General features: G+C 46.6%; 1 protein-coding gene and 1 long non-coding RNA gene across 11 annotated transcripts in view; one reads left to right on the plus strand and one right to left on the minus strand.

Annotated features, from left to right (window-relative positions):
- Positions 1–14648, plus strand: part of EIF4G3 (eukaryotic translation initiation factor 4 gamma 3) — a 142745-nt gene extending 128097 nt beyond the window's left edge. For 9 of the 10 annotated variants that reach the window (XM_063417465.1, XM_063417470.1, XM_063417467.1 and 6 more), the window contains 10 exons: positions 1124–1347; positions 2526–2641; positions 4645–4817; positions 6625–6750; positions 7725–7806; positions 9626–9724; positions 10489–10635; positions 11712–11793; positions 13197–13343; positions 14246–14648. In XM_063417465.1, coding sequence (XP_063273535.1) covers positions 1124–1347; positions 2526–2641; positions 4645–4817; positions 6625–6750; positions 7725–7806; positions 9626–9724; positions 10489–10635; positions 11712–11793; positions 13197–13343; positions 14246–14427 — 1378 coding nt within the window. In that variant the 3' untranslated portion in view covers positions 14428–14648. Of the gene's footprint in view, positions 1–1123; positions 1348–2525; positions 2642–4644; positions 4818–6624; positions 6751–7724; positions 7807–8030; positions 9725–10488; positions 10636–11711; positions 11794–13196; positions 13344–14245 lie in introns of those variants that run through there. The other variant, XR_010082838.1, reaches the window with a different exon arrangement.
- A 555-nt stretch (positions 14649–15203) lies between these two features.
- Positions 15204–25395, minus strand: LOC134560971 (uncharacterized). Its single transcript, XR_010082839.1, has 3 exons — positions 25082–25395; positions 24603–24728; positions 15204–17644 (listed from the first exon to the last, which is right to left on the minus strand). It is a non-coding gene; the product is annotated as an uncharacterized LOC134560971 (long non-coding RNA).
- Between the last annotated feature and the right edge of the window lie 25 nt (positions 25396–25420).

A 25420-nucleotide genomic window follows, 5' to 3' on the forward strand; every position in this document is an offset into this window, starting at 1 on the left:
TGTTTCTGCCTCACCCTTCATCCAAGGGTAGTTGTGTTTAACAAATTAAAAACTCTTCAGATAAAATATAGTAATAAATAGGTTGGATTTAATGGCTGTGAATTCATCCAGGTCAGTAGGTTTATTTATCCAGGAAAACACACCTAAAACCTGGCAGAAATGCGGCATAAAACTGTGTCCCACCCTTCCCAGCAGGTGTGACCTGCCCATGCTCTCACATCCAACAAAAAACTGCAGAGCCTCTCTCTCACTCCAGTTCCTTCAGGGCTGCAACCATACCAGCTTGGAGCATGAAACCCTCAATATTTACCCTCAATATTAATCCTCAATAATTTATTAACTTTAGATATGTTTTATAAATGTACAGTTCATTTAAAATGTCACTGGATCTTCCTTCCAGAGCACACAAGCTGCTGAAGTGTTTTCCTGGGTTGTTTCTAATGTTTTCCCTCCCACTTCAAGTAAAACTTGGGCTTACCTGGAAATTATTCCGTTTTGGGATCATTTTGCCCATCTTACTCATTAACACAATAGGACAGATTGTTGTCACCTGTTGTTTGGGAGGTATTTTTCAATAAATGGGTAAAAAATACAACTCTCATAGAATCACAGAATATTTTGGGTTGAAGAGAGTTGAAAGATGATCCATTCCCATTCCCTGCCATGGACAGGGACACCTTCCACTATCCCAGTTTGCTCCAAGCCCCGTCGAACCTGGCCTTGGTCACTGCCAGGGATGAAGTAGCCACAGCTTCTCTGGGCAACCTGTGCCAGGGTGTGACTACCATCACAGGGAGGAACTTCTTTGTTACACCTAGTCTAAAGCTCTCACAGCATTTCAAAGTGAAACAGAGTCCTTGTGTTAATTATAAAATTCACTATACCATGCATAAAATGGGTGCTGTAGAGCATTGCTTTTCCATATGACCTCTAGGAAGCATTACCTGCGCCTGTCCACCCTGAGTATTTGTGTTTGTGCATCCCTAGGATTGAGTTAATTTTGGTTGTAGGTATAGCTCTAAGAAACGGAGTCAGCAGTCCTGTGGGGCTTGGGGGGTGGTTTCTCCCTGCAGTGAAGCCCTCGAGTGCCTTTTCTAACCTCTGAGCGTGTTTTGTTGGGCAGTCGTGGGAGCACGGGCAGGGAGAAGAACGACAAACCTCTGCCACCTTCCCTGTCCCGGCCCAACACCTTCCTCCGGGGCAGCAGCAGCAAGGAGCTGCTGCTGGACAACCAGGCCCAGGAGGAGCAGCGCAGGGAGATGCTGGAGACGGTGAAGCAGCTGACAGGAGGCATGGAGATGGACAGGAACAGCACCGAGGCGGAGAGGAACAAAGCCAAGGAATCTGGTAACGGCTCCTCTGTGCTTAGGGAGTATTGCTGAATGTGTGCAAAGGCACCAGGGAGAATCTGTCAGGACTAGTGACAGGTGTCTGTGCAGAGGTGTCCGGCTGCTGCAGCTGGGATGCACCTTCCCGAGTTGGGCGACACAGCTGGGTCAGGCAGGCCTGACTTACCCCTCTCGCCACTCCTCTGCAGGATCCAGCAGAGCTGAAAGGCTGCGGGTACCAGCACAACATCACCCCATGGCATTGTCTTGCCTCTTTCATCCTGTCACTGTCCCAATGGCTTCTGGGCATGAAGTCCCCTAGATCAGTGTCAGTTCTTCAGGAATGCTTTTTCAGTGCCCAGTAAAGCCACATCTACCCTTTTCAAGCATTCCCCAGGACCAGGGCAGGGATTTGGGTCTGGGACAGGTGGTGCACGGCAGCTTTTTAGCACCATGTTGTTACCAGCCCTCCTTCTGAGCTGGCCCTGGTGCAGTGGGATGGGGGCACCCACCAGGGTGACTCATCTGTCACCTTGTCAATCCTGCAGCTCCTGCTTTTCTCTCCTGGCAGCTTGGGCTGATCTGTTAGTGGGGAAATGGGGACACTTCAGGTGATGTTCCCAGTGGACAGAACCTTTATAGTAAGGACAGCATTCAGCTCCTTCCCTGGGAAACATCTGGGAACTGCTGCAGTGAGGGAGACACCTGGACTGCCACAGCACAGGTCTATCCTGAAGCTTCGGGATGTTGTTGACAATCAGTGGGGACCAGGGTTTTGGGATGTGGTTGGGAGATTGCCTTGGGCTGCTGCCCATTGCAGTCTGTGTATTTTAACTCGGCTGTAACAGCTCGCTTTTAATTATTTAATGTTGGTGCAGAGCTTTGAATGTGTTCGACCTGTGCCACTGCCAGCTGTGATCCTGCAAAGTCAAATTACAGAAAAACTGGGAGTTCATATGGGGGGAAAAGCAGCCAGGAAAGAATCACAGAAGCCCAGAATTGTTTGAGTTGGAAGGAACCTTAAAGCTCACCCAGTTCCAAACCCCTGCTGTGGGCAGGGACACATCGAAGAACTACCCTGTGCCCAAAGATGGGACAGGGGACACGCAGGCCCTAGTGGCTTCTGTTCTCAGAATGCCATCACTAAATGCTGTTTTTCCTTTTCCAAACATTTTGTTGTTGTTGTATTTCCACCAGCCAAGCCAGAAACTCCCCCAGCTCCAGTGCAAGAAAAGCCTTCACTATCAGAAGAGGAAATAGAGAGAAAATGCAAATCTATCATTGATGAGTTCTTGCATATTAATGATTTTAAGGTAAGCAAGATGAAAACCTCATTTAACAGAAAGCTCTGAGGGGCTGCAGTGATTTCTCTCCAGGATGTGTCTCTGTGGGCCCAGCCCACACAGAGGCAGTGGAAGTGGTGGGGCCAAACAGAATCCAGGCAGCAGCAGCAGCTTTCATGAGCACTTCCAGGACAGTTGTCTCCCAAGCTTGTCTTTTGCCCTGCTGGTAATAGGAAAAAAAGCCCAGCCTGTGTGTTTTAAGTAGCAAGATCGATGTGTATCTGTCATGAATCACTGAGCAGCTCCATAATACCAGCAATTTTGGAAGCAGAAAAGCTAATGGGAAAATAAACAGAGGTTTTCATTTAGTTATCAAAGCATGTGCTGTTCTGATCTGGAGGCAGATAAAGCAATACTAAATATTGAACAAATCACTCCAGAGGATATTTAATAAACATTGGAAATAACTGAGCAGCTGTCATCACTTCGTAGTTAAAAGGTTGAAATTTTGTTTCCCTTGTAAATGGGTTTTTTAGCTCATCCAGGGAGTTTGCAAGAAGTGTTACATTGGCTGCAAAGCTGTTTCATTTGATCTTTCACTGAAATAAATTTTAAAACCTGCCAAGTCTGAAATGGCAGCACTTGGGAGTTGCTGGTTTGGCACCCTAAAAGCAGAGCTGCTGCTTCCATTTCATTAGACTTTCAATTAATAATTGGAAAGAGGAATATTCTCACGATGGATTGTTTAGAGTTCACATCTAGTTATTGGGATAAATTATGAAATACTTGGTTTGGAGAGGAAAAACCTGCTCTGATTTCCAGTGAGCTAGCCTGTGACCCAGGGGCTGGTGAGCCAATGACTCTCTGCTTTTTTTCCTGCTTGTGACAGACTCCAGAGGCTCCCCCTGCGATGAAGGGGCCACTTTGGTTCCCTGTTCGCAATACAGCAGATGTGTTTCTGTGGCTGGCTGGAAATGGATCTGAATTGCATTAGACAGGGCAGGGCTGATTAAAAGTCAGTGGAATCGTGGCAGCTTGTGTGCATCAGGAATTACTTGGTACTAGGGAATTCTTCAGGTGCAGAAAAGCTCTGACTAACTGCGTAAACTCATGTTCCTGCAGCCACCCATGAATGAGTTCCTGCTGTGTAGAGCAGAGGAACGGCCCTTTGCAGGTGTTTGGTCCTCAGAGTGTGACCTGACATGAACTCAAACTGCTGAGCTGTGACCCTGGTGACAGCAGGGTTCCCTGTGTGTCCCGGGACAGCAGGATCCGTCTGAGGAGCTCCAACCCAAGCATGCAGGCTGGGACTGCCGGGCTCCTGACCTGCAGGAAAAAGCCATACAGGGCCTGAGGAAACACAGCTGGGGCTGCCAGGTTTGGGTAACTCAAGGCATAACTAGTCACAGAGCAGGTGCCTGTGGTCAGGAAGGCCACTGAGATCTGTGGGCTGGACTCAGAAGATCACTGGAAGGTCCTTGTGATGGCGATGGAGGTTTTTGATGTGGGACTTTGACAGTCATTCTCAAAGTCTCTCAGTGTGTTCTTTGTTTAGTTTGCAAAATGCTTAAGTTAGAAAGTGGGAGCTTTAGAAAGAGGAGCTCTTCCTCCAAGTGCTTCCCTTCTGCGTCTTGATGGGCTGTGGGTTTGTAACACAGGCATTTGTGCCAGGTCAGATCAGTAACAAATCTGACCTGATACCCTGTTTTTGACTTGGCTTGATGTTTGATGCAGTAATAGGCATTTTGGTGGCATCCAGAAGACAACTCCTGCCATGTCACCAAGCAGCCCTGGAATGTGATTGTATATTTTAAAAAATGTTACCTGAGTGGTATAAATTCCATTATTGCTATTAGTGTTGTCTTTGTTATTATTATGTGATGAGGTTCTACAGCCTAATTCAGCACTTTGCCTGGCAGCCTTACTAAACACTCATTTCACCAAAAATCCCCAGTGTTACAGTAGGAAATACTCCTGTGCCACGTTGTTGCTGCCTTTCAGCTGAGGAGTGACTGATGTGTGTCATTCCACAGGAGGCCGTGCAGTGTGTGGAGGAGCTGAGTGCCCAGAGCCTGCTGCCCGTGTTTGTGCGCGTGGGCGTGGAGTCGACGCTGGAGCGGAGTCAGATCACCAGGGATCATATGGGCCAGTTGTTACATCAGCTGGTGCAGTCAGGAAAGCTGAGCAAGCAGGATTTCTTCAAGGGGTTGGTATTCTGCATGGAGAATCCACAGATTGTTTTCCTCAGTGTTTCTTGCAAATGGATGATGCAGAGAAATGATCTTGTTTTGGTATCCTGCCCTCTCCACACATTCTTTTGGAAGGACTGTATCATCTGGGTGTATTTATAAGGAATATTATTAGTGTAATATATTTTAAAGTGTTTCAGATGCTTTAGTGAACGTAAATATGTTCATATTTATATCAGCTTTTATTTTGAAGCAGATCTGTAGGTGTCTGTTTAAATGTGTGTGTTCAGATCCCTGTTCTGTGCTGCATTTCTCCCTGTTTGCCTTTTGCAAATCTCTGAATGTAGTTGGAAGAGGAGGCAGCCAGAGCCCTTCACACTACATCGGTACCTGGGAGCTCTGGAGCCTGAGCACCCACAGAGCCTCAGCCACTCTCCCTCTGGGAAAAAGGCTTCACCCACATGATGCCATTTCTCAGGACATCTCACCTGGAGCAGCCAAATCCTCAAGGGGCTGAGGAAGATGCAGCAGACGGGTTGGACCTGCCTCGAGAGACCCAAGTTTTGGCTGCTGGCTCACTTCAGCTCCCTGAGTTTTGTGTTCCCAGCCTGGGGTCCAGTCCTAAAACAATCCCTGTTCCCATGGAGGTCCCAGCAGCACTCAGTCCTCGCTGGGGTGCAGAGCAGAAGGGATAAAACAAGGATAGCCACAAATGCAACAGTGAAGGAGCAGATGAAGTAAACCTTCAGTACTGAGTTTCTGAGGAGTTGGATGTGTCTAGCTTTAATTTGAATCCCTGTCATTGTGGTACCACTGACCACTCCGAGAGGTAACTCCCTCCACCCGTGTCTGTCCCTGAATTTCATCCAGCTCACAGGAAAGGTTTAGGCAGCCTGAGCTCAAAACCATATGGAACAGCTGAAGAAATCTATATCCACAGGGAATGCATTTGTGTCCACACGGCACTGATGGTCAGAGAGACTTGTTTGAGGTGATACATACTCAGAATGCCTTGTGATTAAAGCTGTTCTCGAGCTTCCTAGAGTTTGGATAAGTGGATCTTGATTAAATATTGGGATCTGTGCTCTGAATGTGACATGAACAATGTGAAACAGCTCCTGAGGATGATGGAAAGGCCAAGTGATGTTCAGTGGGTGCTGAGGAGAACACCAGAAACCACCTCACTTACTGACACAGGAGGAGTGACCATGTAATGAGGGATCACAGGATGAAGCCACCTGCAAGGGTTTAATGGGAAAAGAGTTTTGAGCCATTCTGGAAAGAATATCACTGGGGAGCAGTCCTGTAATTCCTGCTGCAGATAGAAACTCTCCTTTGCTGAACTGAGCTCTTACTTACAGACATTTCACTGCTTACCTTATACTTGGAATTCTGTTAGGATTAACCCCCTTCCCTAAATGCTTGGATATTTTTAACAAAGTTTCATTTACTTGATGGTTTATATATACAGACAAAAATGCTTTTTAGTTTTATAGATATTACTGTTTAGCAAATGATTTGGTACTGGGATATAAGAATTATTATAAATTGAGGTTTCTTGGATGTATCTGTTGGATCTACAAAGTGGTGTCTTTTCCACATATTCTCCATGTTACTGCATGGAGAAATTCAGTCTTGGCAGTTTGGAAGTACCAAACACATAAAATGGCAATAGTTTTTTTGTTACCTTGTGATTCTCCTCACTCCTCTCTCTCTTCACTCCTCTTTTATGTTGCAAAACATTTTTGAAGTGCAGATTTCTTTGAAGGAAATGTCTCCCAATTATTTTTTTTTAATACCTGATGTTTTTTCCTCCTTCAAAAGTTTTTCTGAGACCCTGGAGATGGCAGACGACATGGCTATAGATATACCCCATATCTGGTTATACCTGGCTGAGCTGGTGACCCCCATGTTAAAAGAAGGAGGAATCTCTATGAGAGAACTTATACAGTAAGTGATGCCTTCCCAGCTGTGCCTGCAGTGTTTTCTCAGTGTGTTCAGGTTGAGGATGAGCAATGCTGAAAGCTCAGCTCCCCACAGGAGCTGATGGAAAACTTGTTCCACATCCTTGGGGGCCCACACCGGCCTGAGAGCTCTGCTGGGAAGGGATCTTGGTGCTTCCCCAACCCTTGGGGAAGGGTTTTATCCATAAGTCTGCTGTTTATTTCAGCTGACCTTAAAAATATCCCAGTGCTGTAGAGTGGGGTCATTTGGGAGCACAGAGGCTCTGGGAATTAGACTTGCAGAGAGTGAGGTATCGCAGAGGGGCTGTGGGGCTCAGAGGAGTAACTGAAGGAGGGCTGGGTTACGTGGGATATTTTGAATAAATTCCCCCCTGTGAGGGTGAGGGACCCTGGCCCAGAGAAGCTGTGGCTGCCTCATCCCTGGAAGTGTCCAAGGCCTGGTTGGAAGCTGGCTTGGAGCTACCTGGGATAGTGGAAGGTGCCCCTACCCAAACTGTGAGATTTCGTATTTCCACCACCTGGGCACTGCCTTAAACAGGCACAAAACCTTGTCTGCAAGATCAGAAATCATTTCCTGGACCAGAATTCCTACAATTTCTGTCTGTCTCTACATATTTGGGAATTAACTGTGAGCCAATTAAATGGTTCCTATTTCTATTACCAGTATATTGACAAAATAAGTCTTTTTCCTCTACCCAAATGCAGCATCCCACAAAAATGAATGGATTTTACATTAAATATAACATATTTTTGATGCCAATTTCAAGTCCTTGTAATTAGCCCTATTATGACAAGGTCACTGCATCACTAAATGTTTTTTTCAGCAGTGCTGGATTAATCAAATCCTTCATTTCTGGCAGAAGTTAAAGGTGATTCCTGCCTCCATTTGATCACTACCTCTGGATTTGCATTCCAAATACAAATTATAAAGGAAAAACACCTGTTTTTCTTTCATTCTAGAGAATTTAGCAAACCCTTGCTTCCTGTGGGAAGAGCCGGCATCTTGCTTGCTGAAATCTTGCACCTTCTATGCAAACAAATGGTGAGTGCCCTGGTGCTCCTGTCCTCCGGAGGGAGGAGTGGATGCAGCGCTCGTGTTCGTGCATGAAACCTACACCATTCCCACGTGGGGACGTGCAGGGATGGGCCAGCCAGTCCAGATAACTTAGGAAACCTGCCTCGCACCCCCAGTTTCCAACCAAGCCTTATGAGGTTCCAAAGAGTTGAGTTAACTTTTTGTTTTCTCATCACTTTTCCCTTTTGCAGGTACCTTTGCACCTGGCTTCTCCCAGAAGCTAAGAGTGCTGAAATACTGCAAGAGGGACATGCTCAAGGGATTTCTGGGCTGACCAGAAGCAGCAAGTGCCGGGAATCTTGCGAGAGAACTGTTCTTGCAGACCAGAGAGGTTCTCAGGGTTCGGATAAGCTTCCGATGGCCTCAGACTGCTGTGTGCTTATCCAAACTAAATCTGCCGACTCTTGAGGTTCACCCACCACTGGGGTAGTGACACCTCCTCACCCCGTGACTCCGAGAGCTCTCTTTCACACCTCACAGCTGTGTGTCCAACCAGTTTGGTGGTTTCCCTATAACTCATCTCCATTTTTGTCTTTTTTTTCTTTTTTTTCTTTTTTTCTTTTTTTTTTAAATCCAGCTAAATCCTGCACTTTGGATAGTGTCAATTTCCAACCCTGTAAAATCCCTCACTTGCCTTTTTTTTTTATTATTTTTTCAAGCATGCATTCAAGTAAGGTTGAATGTTCCAGGAGCATTTCAGTCCAACAGTGCAAAGAGTGACTTTTTATTTATTTACTTTAGTCTTGTGCTTGTTTGGACAGTCAAATTCCATTTTTTTTTTAAACTGTTCTGTGAAAGAAAAGCTGCTGTGCTCTAGGTGTGGAAGCACAGCCTTGGGTCTCTGTTTCTGCCACAGCTTTCTGATTTGATGATCTTGTCCAGGCCGAGACTTGGACTCTGGTATTTCAGTGTAACATCAGCCATCTAATCCAGATCTTGATGGATCACAGCAGGAACTATGCACACAGTTGTCTCTTAACAACCTGTATTGTAAACTGAAAATTGTAATCTGCTTTGTAAACCTAAAATCAGGCTGCATTTCTCAGCTTGGCTTAGGCTACTCAGTGATCTCCTGTGAGCAGGTGCTGTAAGGTGAAACTTGGCAAAGCATTTGGGTGAAAAGAGCTGGTTGTGCTCAGTGTTTTTATTCTTGTAAGAACTGTGTGTCAGAACTGTGCTCTCTGAGGCAAGAGGCTCAAAGGTCAGGTGGTATTAGAGGCTGCAAAAGGCAGAACCGTCTGTGCTCAAAGGCACTGCTCTCAAGGTTTGCATAAACTCTAGGAACTGAAGAGAGAATTCGGGATCATGTGCCTGAATTTGAGGCATGATCTCTGCACAGAAAGCAGGTGTGTAAATGAGGAATTTTCAAAGGAGCAGTTTGCCAGAGCCTTACTGTCAAGCCAAGGGATTGTGAGTAACGGAGTAAGACAGGAAAGGGATCTGAGTCACCTGTGCCAGCTCTGTGTCAGGCCGTGGGAAAGTGCCCTGTTCCGTGTGTCACTGCTCCTGGGTAACCTTGGAGGTTGTTGCAAACCCCCCGTGTCACATCTGCCTTGCCCATTCCCCGTCACAAGGCGTTGCCCACCCGACAAGGGGTGCATACCCAGGGGATTGCACATGTGGTTTCTCTTGCACGGGGCCTCCGGATGTTCTCACTCATTGCCGGGCGTTTGTTGGGTGGCTGAACTGTCCTTTATTCCTCCTGACACAGCTGCACCATTCTGGCCCCTGTGAGTTCCCAGGGTGTCCCTCAGCTCCTTAAATGGACAAACTGCTTGTTTTTCAGAGCCATAAGAAAGTGGGAGCCTTATGGAGGGAGTCTGGCCTCAGTTGGAAGGACTACTTGCCCGAAGGGGAGGATGTACATACCTTTCTCACGGAACAAGTGAGTTCAGATCATTTGCTTGATCATCCTGTTTGTTCATCCTCTTCCAACTCCTTCTTATGTGCAAGTTGGAAGTGTCTCCAAGTTGGGGTAGATGATTTCAGCACCACCTTTTGAAGCAGAGGGAGGATAAGACTGTCCCCGCTGCTCTCAGACAAACATCTCCAGTCACCTGACTTTCTCTAGGAGACTTGTTTCTCCAGGGGAAAAAAAACATTCAAAAATTAGTTTTGGGGCAAGGACAAACAATCTGCAGAAGTGCCACAATTAATGGTAGCAGTTATTCACTCATCCCACCTTGGATTGTGATCCTGGAGGGAGCCAGGACTGATGGAGGCACCTCACCTCTTGCTGGTGCTGCTCCTCAGGAAGTCACTGTCTCCCTTTGGAGCTTCAAGCGATCCACTGCTCTGTTCTGGAACTTAGGAAGTGCGGCAGGAAATGAAATTATTACCATGGCCTGGGCCTTGCTGAGGGGACTGCAGCTCTTCTATCACAGTTTTCAAGGAATTGGGGCATTGGCTGCAATGCCTTCGAGCTGAGGCCAGCTCTGGTTGTTGCATTCCAGTCTCTGTAGCTCCAGCCAGGCAACACACACTGATTTTATGCTCTGCCGTGCAGGGTTGGAGCTGGCAGAGGTACCTCATTGTCTTTGCTTCAGGAAGTAGAATTAAATGTAGTTTCTTGCTTCAATCTGGTGTAATTCAGCCTATGAAAGTACATTTCACTAATTATCATCATCACATTATCATGTGGTGTTGCAGAAGTTGGAGTTCACGGAGTCTGACTGTTCCAGTTCCTCAGAAGCACTTTCAGAGAAAGAACTCTGTGCGGAAGAGCTGAACAAGCAGCTGGAAAAACTCATTATTGAGGACAAGGCGAATGATGAACAAATCTTTGATTGGGTAGAGGTACAAAGAGATTTTTGCCCTCCCTGCAGACTGTTTAAAATGCTTTTATAAATATGTTCTGGTCTGAACATCTCGGGGTATGGGACACTGTGAGGATTTGGTCTGTGCAGTCAACACTTCCAAAGAATTAAAATCTAAAATATAATCAGTATTTAAGAGTCAGCTTCAGGAAGGAAAGCTTTTAGCCATATTAACTGTGTAACCTTTTAAATACTGTAGACTTTCTGACACTGAATATCCTGCTTCTGTCACTTAGTACATTTTAGACCTACACTGCTACATCATTTCTTCAGAAAACAGGGAAGAGAAGCTTCTCACTACTTTTCTCCAACATGGCCTCTCCAAATTTCCCCCTGTAAAAACATCCTGGGTGATCACTAAGTGCACCTTTCCAGTGCAGTGGGCCAGGCACTGGAAGAAAAAATAAAGAAAAAAAAGAGGAAAAGGCCTGTCAACCCCCTGGTCTTTGCTCTCAGTCTCTGGCTGCCTTCTTTATCTCAGATGTTTAGTGTCTGATATTGTACCCAACCTATGCATTTACATCTGTGCTTATACTAAATCTTAGTCAGCTTCAGCTCAGATATTTCTATGGCAGAGCAAAGTGTTAGAAATGTCATTTTTCCACTGCTGTTAGTGGAGTTGAGAGTGGAATAAAAGCAGCACTGAAAATCTAGGATCACCCACAGGGTTTTTGGAGCCTTGGACAGGTTCCACAGGCATTCCCTAAATTTCTTTTACAAAGCAAACAATCTCCACCCAAGGAACATGCCGTAAAGTTTGTTGGAAAAGCCTCTTTGAAACTGCGTAAGGGTTTTGCTGGAGCCCAGCATGGTTGGTTTGGTTCTGCAGACAAATGGCTCCTTGTGGGAAGCATTCAGTGGCACAGGGATCCCATGGGAACTGGTGTTGCGTGTTGACGTCTCTGAGGGAGTTTCAGGGGGTGAGTGGGGAGTGTTGCAGGGGTGAGCTGGGTTTGTGCTGCAGCAGCAGCTGAGCCTAAGATTCAGCACTGGAGCTGGGAAGTGGTCGCGCTCCTGCAGCGCTGTGTTTTTAAATCAATTTACTCTTAATTCCAGGCTAATCTAGATGAAAGCCAGATGAGTTCACCTACATTCCTTAGAGCTTTAATGACAGCAGTTTGTAAAGCAGCTATTATAGGTGAGTAACTTTGCACCACAAACCTGTTTGGTTTGTGAACACCACACAAACCAAACCTGCAAAGAATTACTTGGTATTTTCCAGGTTTATATCACATTTCCCTGCCCTAGGCTGTGTTCTATCACACACTAAGGCTTCTCCATCATTTGGGATTGAGAGCAGGGTGTCCCTTCCCCATGTGACAGCCAGGTGCTTTGCCAAGTATGGTGTTCCTGAGGTGACCCTGGTGTATCCCAGTGACCTTGTGTGAGCAGAGGTTTCAGATAGTGCTGGTGCTGGTGCTCTGCTGATGCAAAGGTTTCAGTCAGGTTGTTCGTTGATTTTCTTAACAAAGGTGGAAATGAATGAGATCATCATTAAGGCAATTAACACGTCCACTCCTGTGTCAGCAAAGATGCATGGGCATCCCAGTGTGGGCTGTGGGAAGAAGCCAGTCTGGGGTTCTGGCTTGTAAGAGTTTTGTATCCAAAGTTCCAGTTTTGGAAGGATGGTTTACATGGATTGCCTGACTGTATAGCTGGAAATACAGGAAAGGGAGGGCTCCCAAGTCAGACACATGAGCCACTGAGCCTCGGGGAGAGTTGAGTAAAGCACTGCAGCCAGAAACATCTGCTCAGTTCACTTGGTTTTCTTTAACTTTACTGTTGGCGTCTGGCACAGCAAAAAGTGATGCGTGTAAAGGGTCTGGTTTTGCTCTGAGCTGTGATTCAGGGGAGAGAACAGGGCTGAATTCCACCCTGTGAGGGAGGGGAGGGACATCCCAGCTCCTTCCTCTCCCTGGGAACAGAACCTTGCTCGTGCCACCTAGTGTTAGCAGAGACGTGACACAGGACTTCATTTCCAACGTTTAAGGGTTCCCTGTTGTGTAAGGAAAATCATCCTCTGGTTTAAAATTTGACCTTGCCTCTAACTGAGGTGGGTTTTTTTGTTTTCAAAATACCACTTAACTGGGTTGCATGATTTACTTGAAAGCTGCTAAGTAATCTATCCTTGTGGCTGATGGACTTCTAATGTATATTTTTTATGTATTCAGTATTTCCTATATCATGTGCAACTTAGGATTCTGTTTCCGCCTGGGTATTTTTAGAAAAAAAGAGAATTTAAAAAAAACCTTCTACCCTTCTAAAAGCAGTTGCCTGCGGAGACACAATTTGCACTACAAAGTGAGGTTGTGCTGCTTCTGTGTGTGTTAGAGCTGGGGTCACTGCAGGCAGTGGGGAACTGTAAGGACCCAGGCTTCCAGAAATAGCCATTAACCAAAAATACTTCCTATTGTTTCTCATCATCCTTTTCTCTCCACTCTACTTGGTGTTTGTGCTTGCTGTTTGCATAAATAAAGGCAGTCAAAGACCTATGCTGCTGCCATGTGCCAGGCTGACCCTGCTTTCTCCTCTTCCCGTCAGCGGACTCTTCCAGCTTCCGAGTGGACACTGCTGTTATCAAACAGAGAGTGCCCATCTTACTCAAGTACCTGGACTCAGACACAGAGAAGGAACTACAAGCACTTTATGCACTACAAGCATCAATAGTAAAACTTGATCAACCTCCTAGTAAGTGTTGCCTCTGTGCTGGGGATTTGAGCCCACATAAGAGAAGGGGGGGTTCTGTGGGAGAATGAAAGAGGATGTAATTTTCCTTACCTTTGTAGGCAGCAGATGAGAGAAGCTGGTGTGGGTGGGTTCTTGTCCAGATCCCAGCTTTTCAAAGCAGCTCAGGTTCCCAAATGCTTGGCCAGAGGCTGGCTCTTCTTTTGGTTGCTCCTGTAACCAGCCACACAGAGGGAAGGACACACCTCTGTTGATAAAAAGAGAGCAAAAAAAGAGCAGTAAAAAATAATCTGTTGAGTTTGCAGTACCTGGGCATGTGAAAGCATGAGTGTTGTTACTGCATTACTACTCCACAGATGTCTGTGGGCTTGGAGGGAATAAAATGAGTTGTTCAACTGATGAGTTTTGTCCCAGAGATGCTACCAAAAACTCTCATGGGACAAAAGGCAAGGAAGTACCCAAAGAACGGGGATTCTCAGGGACACTGCAGCACAAAATCCAAGAGTGCCTCAAAACATCCAGTATGACCATCCTTAGTGTCCTTTATGGCATTAGTTGGGCATTATCTCTCCTGATGAGCCACAAAATCTGGGGTTGGAGGGAATCCAGACGTGTGGTCCAGAGGATATAGACTGCTGTGGGTCCTGCTTGCCAGCCCATCTCTAGATAAGTATTCCCACAGCTGCTTTCCCAGCTTTCCTTCTCCTCTGACGGTGTCAGAGTGATTGGTTCTCCCCTTCACCTGAGTGTGAGCAGCCAGGAAGCAGTACCTGAGTAAGAGCCCTTTGTTTTCCTTGTCTCTCCATCTCCTGTGCCAAGAGGTCGTGTTAACCACCTTATCTGCAGCTGTCTCTGTCCGCAGGCACAGCTGACAGATGTTCCCTCCCGTTATTCCATTACTGCAGATTTGTTGCGGATGTTTTTTGATTGCCTGTATGACGAGGAGGTCATTTCGGAGGATGCCTTCTACAAGTGGGAAAGCAGCAAGGACCCAGCGGAGCAGAACGGGAAAGGAGTAGCGCTGAAATCTGTCACAGCATTCTTCACGTGGCTACGGGAGGCTGAAGAGGAGTCAGAGGATAATTAAAACTTAAAATACAGATTTAAAACAAACAAACAAAAAAGAAACAATTTAAGTATTTTTTTAAAAAGTTTCACGTCTTCGCCAATCACAGTGCAGCAAGGCCAATTCTCTCTCGCAGACCCCCCTTGCCCCACACACACACGAGTGGGAGAGGTAAAACCCAATAAACACCGAGGTGATCATGGAGGCAAAAAGGTACTTGAAAAAAAACCCACAAAAGTAAACTTCAAACCTGAGGGCGGGAGCACTAAACCAAAATACATGTATTATTTATAGAAAATATTTTCTGTTTTAATCTTTTTCTTTTCTTTTTAAACAAGGACTCATACTTAGGAAAACACACAGCAAAACAAATCTGTTTAGCAAAAACAAAAACAAGTTGAAAACTTTTAATTTATTATTTTAAGGACTGCAAATGCCAGTGTAATTTTTAAATTTGCAGTTTCTGTAAACAAATTGTATAATAGAACAAAAGCAGAGAAATAAATTTCCCTCCCCTTCATATGCACCTCAGTTTTGTTTCAAAGCATGATAAATAAACAAAACTTTGAAGGGGGTTGGGGTGAGCTAGATGAGGACAAGATCAATTTTTTTTATTGTCACCCGATTTTTCTGCCTGCCTCTCAGCTTGCTTCAGAAATTTAAAAAGAAAATAGTAATCAAACCATACATAACCTTGGATCGGAACGAAAATGCATTTGAGAAAACCGCTGCGGACCACAGTGCTCCGAAAATAACTCATTGAAAACCGTGCTACCCCGGGGAAAAAAGTACTAGTGATACTTTGAGAACCTTTAGAGCAACTTTAAGGCTTGTAAATACATAGAACAAATATTTAAAAAAAAAAAAAAAAGAAAAGAAAAAAAGAAATTGACTCAATACTATTTCTTTTCACTTTCAAAATATAAAGAACAAAATAAAGACAAACATTGCAAGTTTAAAAGCAAGTAAAATGACTTCTCCTTTGACAGCTGCTGAATGTGTGCACCATCCTGAGCGGTGCTGGTTTCCTTGGCATGCCATAGGTCCTCGGGCCCAAATTGTGTACATATAGTGTGTGTCTGTATGTGTGACTACCAAAAATGAAGGGTGAGAGCAATTGTTTAAAAAAAAATAGAAAAAAGGGAAAAAGGGGTTGCTGTTGTGCCGAGAAACTCCCTGGCCAGGGAGCAGCCAGTGGCTGTGGGGCCACCTGTGTGCAGTTGGTCCCCGAGGCCGGGACGCGACCTGAGGGCGGATGGTGCCCGACCCCAGCTGGGTTTCTCCAGCCGTGTGGCAGCGCCTCTCGTGTGACCTGGATCAGTGGCGTCATCCGGGGACTTGTGACCCTGGGAGCTCCGGAGGTCTCAGCTGCGTGAGCCGAGATCCGCCAGCCCCGCCGCCCGCTGTGCCCGCGCAGCCAGAGCCGCGCACGGGGAACCAGCGCCAGGGAACGCGGCAGGAGCGACGCGCGGCCTGCCCGGCTCCGGGGCACAGAGCCACAGCCGTGGGAGCCCCTTCCCGTGTGCCGGCGGGACCCGGCCCCGGAGCTGCTCCAAACCGAGCTGCTGCTAAGGACGGGAAGACCCCGCGCGTCTCTTCAGCCGCCAGAGATGACCTGCTGGCTCTCACTGAGAAGCACCTGCCATCAAGGACTCTGCAAAGCTGGGGAAGCCCTGAAATGTGGTTTGTGAACTGTGGGCCATGGACCGTGAGTAACCTGTGGAGGAGCATTTGCTGGGGGTGTCTGCAGCACTGACTGCTCACATGATGCTTTTTCTTTCCAGCTGCTAAATCACTTCTTTTAAAAAAAGAAAAAAAAACATGAAAAAATCACCCCAAGAGCAAAAGGAAAAAAAAAGGGAAGAAAAGCTACAAAAACATTAAATACTTTCCTAATCTTACATGTAAACAATTGCTGTACTTGCCTGAGGATGTGATCTGATCACCACAGGGAAGGGAGGAGGTGCCTGGTTGTGGCTAGAAGGGAGATGTCCATGAGACACTTTCCCTGTTAACTTGTTCCACGCCATGAATCTGAGCTAGAGAATCCATGGCCTAAAACACTAGAGCATTGTTTGGTTGTTTTGTTTTTGTTTTTTTTTTTTTAGTAACAATAAAACACTTTTCTCTGATGTTTTGTTAAAAAAAAGAAAAAATATTCTCACCATTAATATATGCTCATGTATCTGCTTGTACCACATCCAGTGATGCCTTAGCCTCACCGTTGGGCCCAGAGGTTTGGATGGGCTCTCAAGGTCTCCAGAGGGTCTGTCCCCACGGAACCCCCACCCACCAGGGCTCCAGGGGTGTCTGTTAAACCTCTGCAGAAGGTCGTGTGGGTGCTCTTCTTCCAAAAGGCTTCTTCTTGAGCAATACATGGTGGGTTGTAGCAGCTCAATACTTGAATTAAATGGATGCCAGTTTGTATGTAAATAAGGGTAAATATTTGCCCTTTATAGTCGATGTGGGCAAATACAGAATTCCTCTCAGGGTGGGCAGTGTCAAAGCCTGCTGGGAATGTGAGTGTGCAACAGCAGAGCCATGCAAGGACTGATGTCTCTCTCATTGCCTTGGATTAGGAAGGACAAACTTGCTGTAGAGCTTTAAATAGCCCTGTGGATCCAGTGTGTCAAGGCTGGGAAATCTGTCTGGAGAGCTTAAACCTTCTGGCTGAAAGAGTTGGAAGACCACTGGCTGGAGGGAATGGGAATTGCCAGCAGGTGGGTAGACATGAGCTGAGGTGAAGTGAGAAAGTCTTTCCCCTTTTTGTTAGAGCCTTTAATGTTAGACATTCCAGGGGTGAGAACTTGCCCTGTTCTGCAAGTGTTCTGCAAAGGCCAGGAGGGGACTTACCAGAGATTTTCATGAGGTTTTTTTTTCAGAATTACCCAAAGTTAGGTTTGCAGCATGGGAGGTTTTGGCTTCTCTGAAGTTAAATCAGTTCAGCTGCACACTGGATGCTGTGAGCAGTTTATCCATAAGGCCTTGAGGTCTCCAGCTGTGAGTGTGTCACCTGAAGTTTCAGCTTCCCAACAATATCACTGCAAGGAGCAGAACTCCTGAGTCCTTCCTCTGCTCCTCTTGTGTTCTTTGCCATGTATTTACTGCACCCAGTTGCTTTCCAGTTTCCTTCTAGATCAGCACAGGTTTGCAGGTGGTTGTGGCTCCTCAGGATGCAGCTCATGAAAGATCTTTGTAACTGGTTTCTTGTGAAGGGTGTTAAAATACAAAAAAAACCCTGTAAGATATATGAAATAGAAAAGGGAATTATTAATTTAAACAGGCTCCCATGGGAATGTGATTTGCAGGAGCCTCATTTCGTGTAAGTGAGCAGAGATGAGCTGTGGTCACTGGCCTAACATTACAGCAAAGCCTCAGCAGGGAGGGCAGCAGGTTTACACCAAGAATACTGCAGGTTATGCTGAGGTTTTTTTCTCCTAGTCTTGATCCTATTTAAACACATCTTGTGTGCAAGCTCCTGACTGTGGCACGGAGTTAATGCAATTCAGCAGAGAAGAGTGGCATTAGAACCATTTCTGCTGCTAGGAACCCTTCTTTTCCCAAGGCTAGGGCACTGTCAGAAGCACAGGCCAGGAGCAGATGCATTGCTTACATCCCTCTATCACTGAGAATGTCCCTTAAGCCACCAAACAGCACATTTTCAGGCCAGGTGCCTGCCTAAGGCTGGTTTCTATCTAGGAAAGGGTTTTCAGAGAGAGATCAGCCATTTCTGGGAATGAGATCAGGAAATACACTGATCCTGGATGCTGTGCTCTCTCGGCTTGTGTCAACATGTTCAGGTTTTACCTTATTTTCCAAAAAAGCCTTGGGTCTAAGAGCAGATTTAGTGTGTGGAAGTATCTTTTCACAGAATCTTTGAATATGCTGGGTTGGAAGGGAACCGTCAGGAGTCCAGCTCCATGGGATCAGCCCTCCCTGGTGCAGGATGTGGTTGGCCACATGGCAGGGAAGGCTCAGAAGAGATTCCTCTGCAGGGATGGTTTTTAGTGTGCACAAGGCAGGTTTAAGCCAGTAGTAACTTAGACCAGTTGTTGCTGTGACCCACAGATCTTTTGTTCCAACCCTATATTTTGTTTTTATTGATAAAGGAAAAACAGGGTTTCTCGAAAGTCCCCTTAACTTGCTGAGCATTCTGAAAACATTTAAAGCCAATTGCAGAAGTTGGCATCTCGTTGCAGAGGATGGCTGTGATTTGGCTGTGATTGTTCTGCTGCATTTGGTCCCAGGATGAGGTGTTGCTGAATATGGTTACTTTGTCAGAATTGTCCCGAGCAGAGCAGGGAAGTTGTTAGCTAGGCCTGTATGCTTGGTTTCTTTCACAGATTCTAGAGGGTTTAGCTTTGGGGGCAGGAAACTCAAAATCAGACCTCCCCAGATTGCTTTTGTGCCTTAGATCAAACACCCCTGGCCCTGAGGCATTGAACCACCTGTCGGAGAGCTGGCTGTGGGCTGGAGGTCATATGCAGGGGTGAGGTGGTGTGTGGTTGGAGTTGGGCCAGGAACGCTGGGCTCCACCTGGGGGTGAATCCATTGGGAGTTGTTTGGGCTAGCAAGGGCTCCGAGCTCCTGTTTCTCCCAGTCAGGCTGGGAACTGGAACTCGGCCTTTCTGCTCGTTGGAAGGTGTTGGCCTGGGAGCTGCCAGCTGAGCAGTATCTGAAGCCAAACAGCATCAGCAGGAGCCTGAGCTCTTCACACACATCTGGCTTTTCAAGGGGTGCCAGCCCCGAGGTTTGCACAAGGCCCCACACGCTGACAGAAACTCCAGGTTTGCTGTGCCTGGGGCCATATGCAACCTGCAACAACTGTAGGGTGGAGCCTGGGCACCAGGAGGCTTCAGCCCAGAGGATCCTGCTTGGCTTTCTTCAGATAGATAACCTGCAAGGAGCCATTGGAGGAAAACAGTGATGGGCAAAGAACAGCGGCAAGAGATTGATTAACTCAGTTCCCGGCAGCATGATTAAATTGCAATATCCAAGGAAACCTCAGCTTGTCTACCCTTGTATTTTTCAAGGGGCTCCATTTGCCACATTTGGTGAAGTTTTGTCTATCTGTTATTTGCTGAAGTAACTCCTGCTTCTTTAAATGCTGCTGTAAGGATGCTGACTGTGGAAAGTTTTGTCATGTGGCACCAGCTTCTCTTTCTCATTTCCAGTTGCTAAATTGTGCTGAAATGGCAGCAGGAATAAAACCAGCTCCCCGCTCCATTCAGTCCTTTCCATAGGGGAATTTGTCCAAGTTGCTGGCCCAGCTGCAGGGATGGATATGCTGTGGCTGCAAAATCTGGAAAGAGGGGAATAGGTGTGGGAAAGACAATAGATGCTGTTGGTTGGGAAATCTCAGTGTTACTGAGTGAGGGGAAAGAGCAGTGAAGCTCTTGGCTGTCCTGTTGCAGCCCCCTGCAAGAATTAATGGCAGATGTTATCATAAGGCAGAGTTTTACTAAGCTCCCAGGGTACAAAGCGTTAGTGAGCATGGAGCAGAGCCCTGTTAGAAGTGGCTTATCACAGCGTTTTGGAGAAGAGCTGGAAGGGAGCTGAAAAGATCATCCTGGTAGATGCAGCTATGTTCAGGTACGTTCAGGTCTCTCCTGTGAAGGGAAATGGGTCATTTCAGCATTGCAGGGTGAGCTATTCTAAAAGAACACCTGGTGTGAATGCTCTGTGACATTACAGATGGCATGAAGGGAATAATCTATTGGTCCTGGCCACTTCCCACTCGTTTGTGAGTGCAGGGAATCACTCTCTGCAGGGAGCAGGCACTTGGCACCACCATTGCACGAATTCATGGAAATGGACACAGCTCTGTCACCCCTGGTGTGTTCTCATATGCCAGGATCATAAGCACAGGGAATTTCACCCATCTCTGGAAAACAGGAGTTGAGTGTTTTATCTGTTCTCCAAGGAAATGCATCTGATTCTCCAGGCCTCCTGCAGCATCACTAGGTGGATGTTCTGAGCAGGAGCCTGAGCTGCAGCTGAGACGTCTCAAAGAAAAGCCAATTGACAAGATTTTCCACAGAGTGACAAGTGAGCCAGCTCTAGAACTCTTCCAGCAAGAGCCATCACCAAAAAAGCTTTAAATTCCTGTTCCATTGTTTTCCTAGCAAGGCTCACAGGCATGGCACTGCTCTCATATGGCACAGAGGCTGGAGTCCAGCCAGGCTGCTTCTGGCAGGGGTGTGCAGTGCACATACGGCAGCCAAAAATGAGCTTTTGTGGCTGCAAAACCATCCCATCCGGGAGGGCTGGCAGCCAGTTATTACCTGCCCAGGTGAGGGGAGCGGCCCCTGCGTGCAGCTCACCAGTTTTCATCTGAAACACTGGTTCAGAGTTAAGGAAATTCTCACTGCCAGATCTCTTAACCGTGGGGATATGTGGCTTTGGGAGAACTGTCCTGTGTGCAGTGTTGAGTTGGTGGTCTTCAGCTGCTCCTTGCTTAGTGGAGGTGTCACTTCATGTGCCTGATTTGGGTAAAAGAAGTCATTGCTGTAATGCCAAAAGTGGTGTAGAAAAAGAATCACAACTTCCAACCCCTGGTCCTCCAGTGATGACAGCACCCACCTCATTAGCACTTGGGATCTTTTTCAAATTAGGATGTTTCTAGAAAAGCAGCAGCCTGTGGAGGCTCCTCAGTCCATGACATTTTCCTGCTCCAAATTCCTGTTGGCTCCAGTGGTGTTTCTATTCTACACTTGCTCCAGCATGAAACAAACTTTGGTGTATTTTTATTCACTTTTATTTTATGATTTGTTGTTAAAATGGGTTGTTTGGTTAGAAAATGCATAGAGGAATGGAATACCCCTTGGAAAGGGGGAAATATTTGAGAAGATAGAGATAAGAAAGTAGAACCATAAGGATCGGTGTGAGAGGGGCAGCAAGGGATATCAGCTGGGAGATGGTGTAGAGTGACACTGGGAAAAGGATGGAGAACTAATTATGAGGAGGCTGATAAGGAATAAAGAGATCAAAAGTGATATCTTGAAAGCCATGAAGAGGCAGAGAATATGCATTTTGGGGTTGAAGCAGAGAAGGAGTGATTTTTTTCATAGAATGAAAGGAGCTACAGGGATGACAGTAAGACTGCATCTTAAAAAAAGGAAATATTAATTGGAAGAGAATTGTGAGTTGTTCTGGTGGTAATTAGAAATGTCTTTGGTGAAGTGAATCAGCAACAAAGTGGAAAGTTGCAGTTTAAAGGACTAAAACTCCCTATTTCTACAGGACATGTAAAAGGGAAAATATCCCTTAATAAGTAAAGTAGAAGTAAGAATTAAAAAAGCAGCTCAGACATAAAGACAAGAATTATGTGTGTGTCTGCAGAAAGGGCAACACCACCACGTAATAGCTCCTTGTGTAATGCTTATTTTGCTGCAGGCAAAGCCTCTGGAAATTTGTGTGTGGCTCAACAAGTGAGAGACCCACATTAATTAAATGTTTGGTTCACTGATGGTTATGGGATTATTGTGCTTGGCATCACTCCCTGTGCAGATACACAGGGTCAAGCTGAAGAGAGCAGCGACCATCCCCTCACAGCTGGGCACGGAACCAAAACAACCCCCTTGGTTGCATATTCAGGGATAATGAGATCTGAAGGTAAAGACCTTTTCAAGAAATATTGGATTATGTGTTATATATGATATTAGATTGGATTTTCAAAGCAGAAGAAGCTGAAGAAGCAGCAGCAGAACTTGGAGTTTTAGGGAAGAAAAAGCAGAGTGACAGGGAAGAGCTTCTCAGGCTGGTGGTGACTAGACATTGGGATGGGATGGGATGGGATGGGATGGGATGGGATGGGATGGGATGGGATGGGATGGGATGGGATGGGATGGGATGGGATGGGATGGGATGGGATGGGATGGGATGGGATGGGATGGGATGGGATGGGATGGGATGGGATGGGATGGGATGGGATGGGATGGGATGGGATGGGATGGGATGGGATGGGATGGGATGGGATGGGATGGGATGGGATGGGATGGGATGGGATGGAAAAATGGCTCAAATTTTCTCTGAGCCAGGTGAACTGCAGGTCAGAAGGGGATAATAAGCTTCCTAATATAAATGTAAAAGCTGAGGTAAAAGTGGAAAAACAGAAAATCGACAAAAACTTGGGATGACAGCATCAGAGGCAAGGCCTGAATGTATTCAGAGCTGAAGTTTGGAGCTGCAGGTCAATGTTGAATCAAGAATGTATTGGCAGAAGATTATTTCAGCAGGTGCATAGTTTGACAGAGGTAATAAAAAAAGGTAATAATCATCTGGCAGGTGACTGAGATGTTATGCCTCACAGAAGAATGCTTATTAAATTCAAATAAGTTCACTTTAAATAAAAAATCTGGCAAAGTGGGGAAAATATGAGTTGGTGTAGGGTAAGAAAGTCAACAAAATATCCCCTGGAATGGAGTTTCCCTGGGCAGATTTCAAACGTGATTCAAAACTGTATCTAAAGCAGAAACACAACAGATTCCATGTTTCTAGGAGAACAACAGCTGGCATTGCTCTGGACACTGGGTGGAAACAGTAAAACCCTTGACCAGCAGATTTTACAGTGACTCCTTGGGAACAAAGGTGACGTGTCTGGATGATTTGCAAGCAGCACAGCCAAAACCCAAAGCTGTGGGGAGGCTCAGGAGAGTTCTAACAGACATCAAGGTGGAATCAAATGGAACGATTTTCAGGGAAAAAAAACTGTTGGACTCTTTCTAGTCCATGGCACATGTGGGCAGGAAAGGTATGAAAGAAGCTTAGTACTTACTAGAAGTGTTTAATACTTACTGGAAGTATTTCTGATGATGATAGTGCTTGACACCATCACAAATAACTCTGGTGGCAGCTCCCTGCTGCAGTCTGATTCCCTGGCCATGGATTTCCCTGTTCCTTTCTCTTGTGCTGGCTCTGAGGTTCCCACAGCTTCATTCCTGTCACTGTCACACACAGTGTGTCACAGTGGGAACAGGAAGAGGGACACAAATGACATAAACCTGCCCAAAAAGTGGAGCACAGGAGACAGAGCAGTGGGTTGTGATCCCACAGTGTGGCTGTAAGGAATGTGAAGGGTCTACTCTTCCCCTCTGGGATGGATTTTGAGGTAAAAACCAGAGGAGACAACAACAACAGCTTTTCTCTTCTGCTTGTAGCTCTGCGGCTCAGCCAACACTGAGGTGCTGGGGCACATCCTTGCAGTGGGCAAAGGGAGAGCTGCTGGTCTGATTTCATCTTTTCCTGCTTGTTGTCTTAAAAACCAGCAGTAAAGGAGCACATTCCTTCTTCTTCCCCTCTGCTCTACCTTCCCCTCCTGCCAGAGAGGCACCGCAGGGGGAAAAAAGCCAAAGAACACATTTTTCTGCAGTTGCACAGGCCTTGCTTCACACACACAGAGGCAAGACAGGAATGTTCAGTGGAGAAGTGAAGCCATCTATCCCGGGCACTTCCAGGGCTGTTCGGCTGCACATCACAGGGATCACCTGCAGTGGAGAGGACTGAACAGAGCCAGGCTTTGCTCACAAGGCTTTAGAAGGTGACATTCTCAGGTGTAGTAAACTTACAGTAGTCACCTAAGGGGGAAAGAGTTGGGAAAAGCTTGGACAAGAAACAGGCATTACTGCAGAAATAAGACACATCTGCAGTGCTTTGAATGGTGTAAATGCTTCTAAATGTGCTCACAGAGGGGTTTCCCATCACAGCAGGGATAAAAGTGCCCAAATAAATGGATAAGTGCCCATATGGTCTTCAAACTGTAAACACACAGATGGGGTTGGCAGGAGATGGATAAAGATTATGTGCAGAAAACAAAAATGAGAAAACTGCTTGGACAAGAGACAGCAGATGAAACTGCTGTGGTGTATTAGGAGTCACCATCCCTGGAGCTGTTCAAAATGTGTGTGTGTGTAGGACTTGAGAACTTGGTTCAGTGGTGGCCTTCGCAGTGCCAGGGGAAAGACTGGATTCAATGATCTTAATGTTTTTTCCGATTTTAATGATTCTGTGATTTTAAGCCTGGTTATGGCAGAAAATAAGAATACGTAGGGAATTGAGGAATTCTACTTCAAACTCAAGGTCAGGTAAAATAGTGGGTTTTGAAGGAAGGGAGAACAAACAGCCATGGGTCTAGCTAAATAAAGTAAACTTGGAGCAAAAGCATAGTAAGAGGTATACAAGAAAAGCTTAGATTTTACCTCTCGTTGTATCTGCACAGCCCTGAGATTACTGTGGTAGTGAAGATACAAGTGTGGGTCACACCTCAGCTCTGCCTTGCCATGATAATCCTCACCCTGAGCAGCGGAGGCACAGGTAAAAACTGCCTGAAACAAAGCAAAGCATCATCAGGAATCCTTCCCATATGTGAGAACTTGTGTGTTGTGACAGAAAATTCCCAGCTTGCAGCCAGACCTCAGCACTGGGATTGGTGTAATTGCGGCAGGCAATAATTACACAGCTAATGAGGGGTGCGGGTGAAGAGGCTGAAGCAAAGGGAAGGTGGCACTGGGGATACCGCAGAGGGTGAGAAGAAGACGCAGCAAGAAGCTGGAGGTGAGATTCAGGCTGGAGTGCTCCGGAATGGGAATTCACGGTGCACACAGAATCACAGAATAGCTGGGGTTGGAAGGGACCTCTGGAGAAGATCCAGTTCAAACCCCTGCCAAGGCACGGTCACCTGGAGCAGGTGACACAGTGACACGTCCACACGGTTCTGGCAGGGCTTAGGAGGCGGCAGCGTGGTCCCAGCCTGGCGAGGCTGTGGTGAGGATCCAAGGGGACTGAGCTGAGGGCTCGACGGGGAGGCCGGCGGGGCTGAGGCGGTCCCGGGAGCGGCCCTCGCCCCCTCAGCGACCCCGGCCGGCGGGAATCGCCTCAGCGCCCCGCGCACGCGCGCGCTCCCGCGCGACGTGGAAGCGGTGGGGCGGGGGGGGGAAGGGGCGGCATTCGAAAAATGCCCGCTGCCTCCCATTGGCCGGCGGCGCCACCCGGCCCCGCCCCCCGCCGCGCGCCACGG

Source organism: Prinia subflava, chromosome 21 (genome assembly GCF_021018805.1).
Source record: "Prinia subflava isolate CZ2003 ecotype Zambia chromosome 21, Cam_Psub_1.2, whole genome shotgun sequence".
Lineage (NCBI taxonomy): Eukaryota > Metazoa > Chordata > Aves > Passeriformes > Cisticolidae > Prinia > Prinia subflava.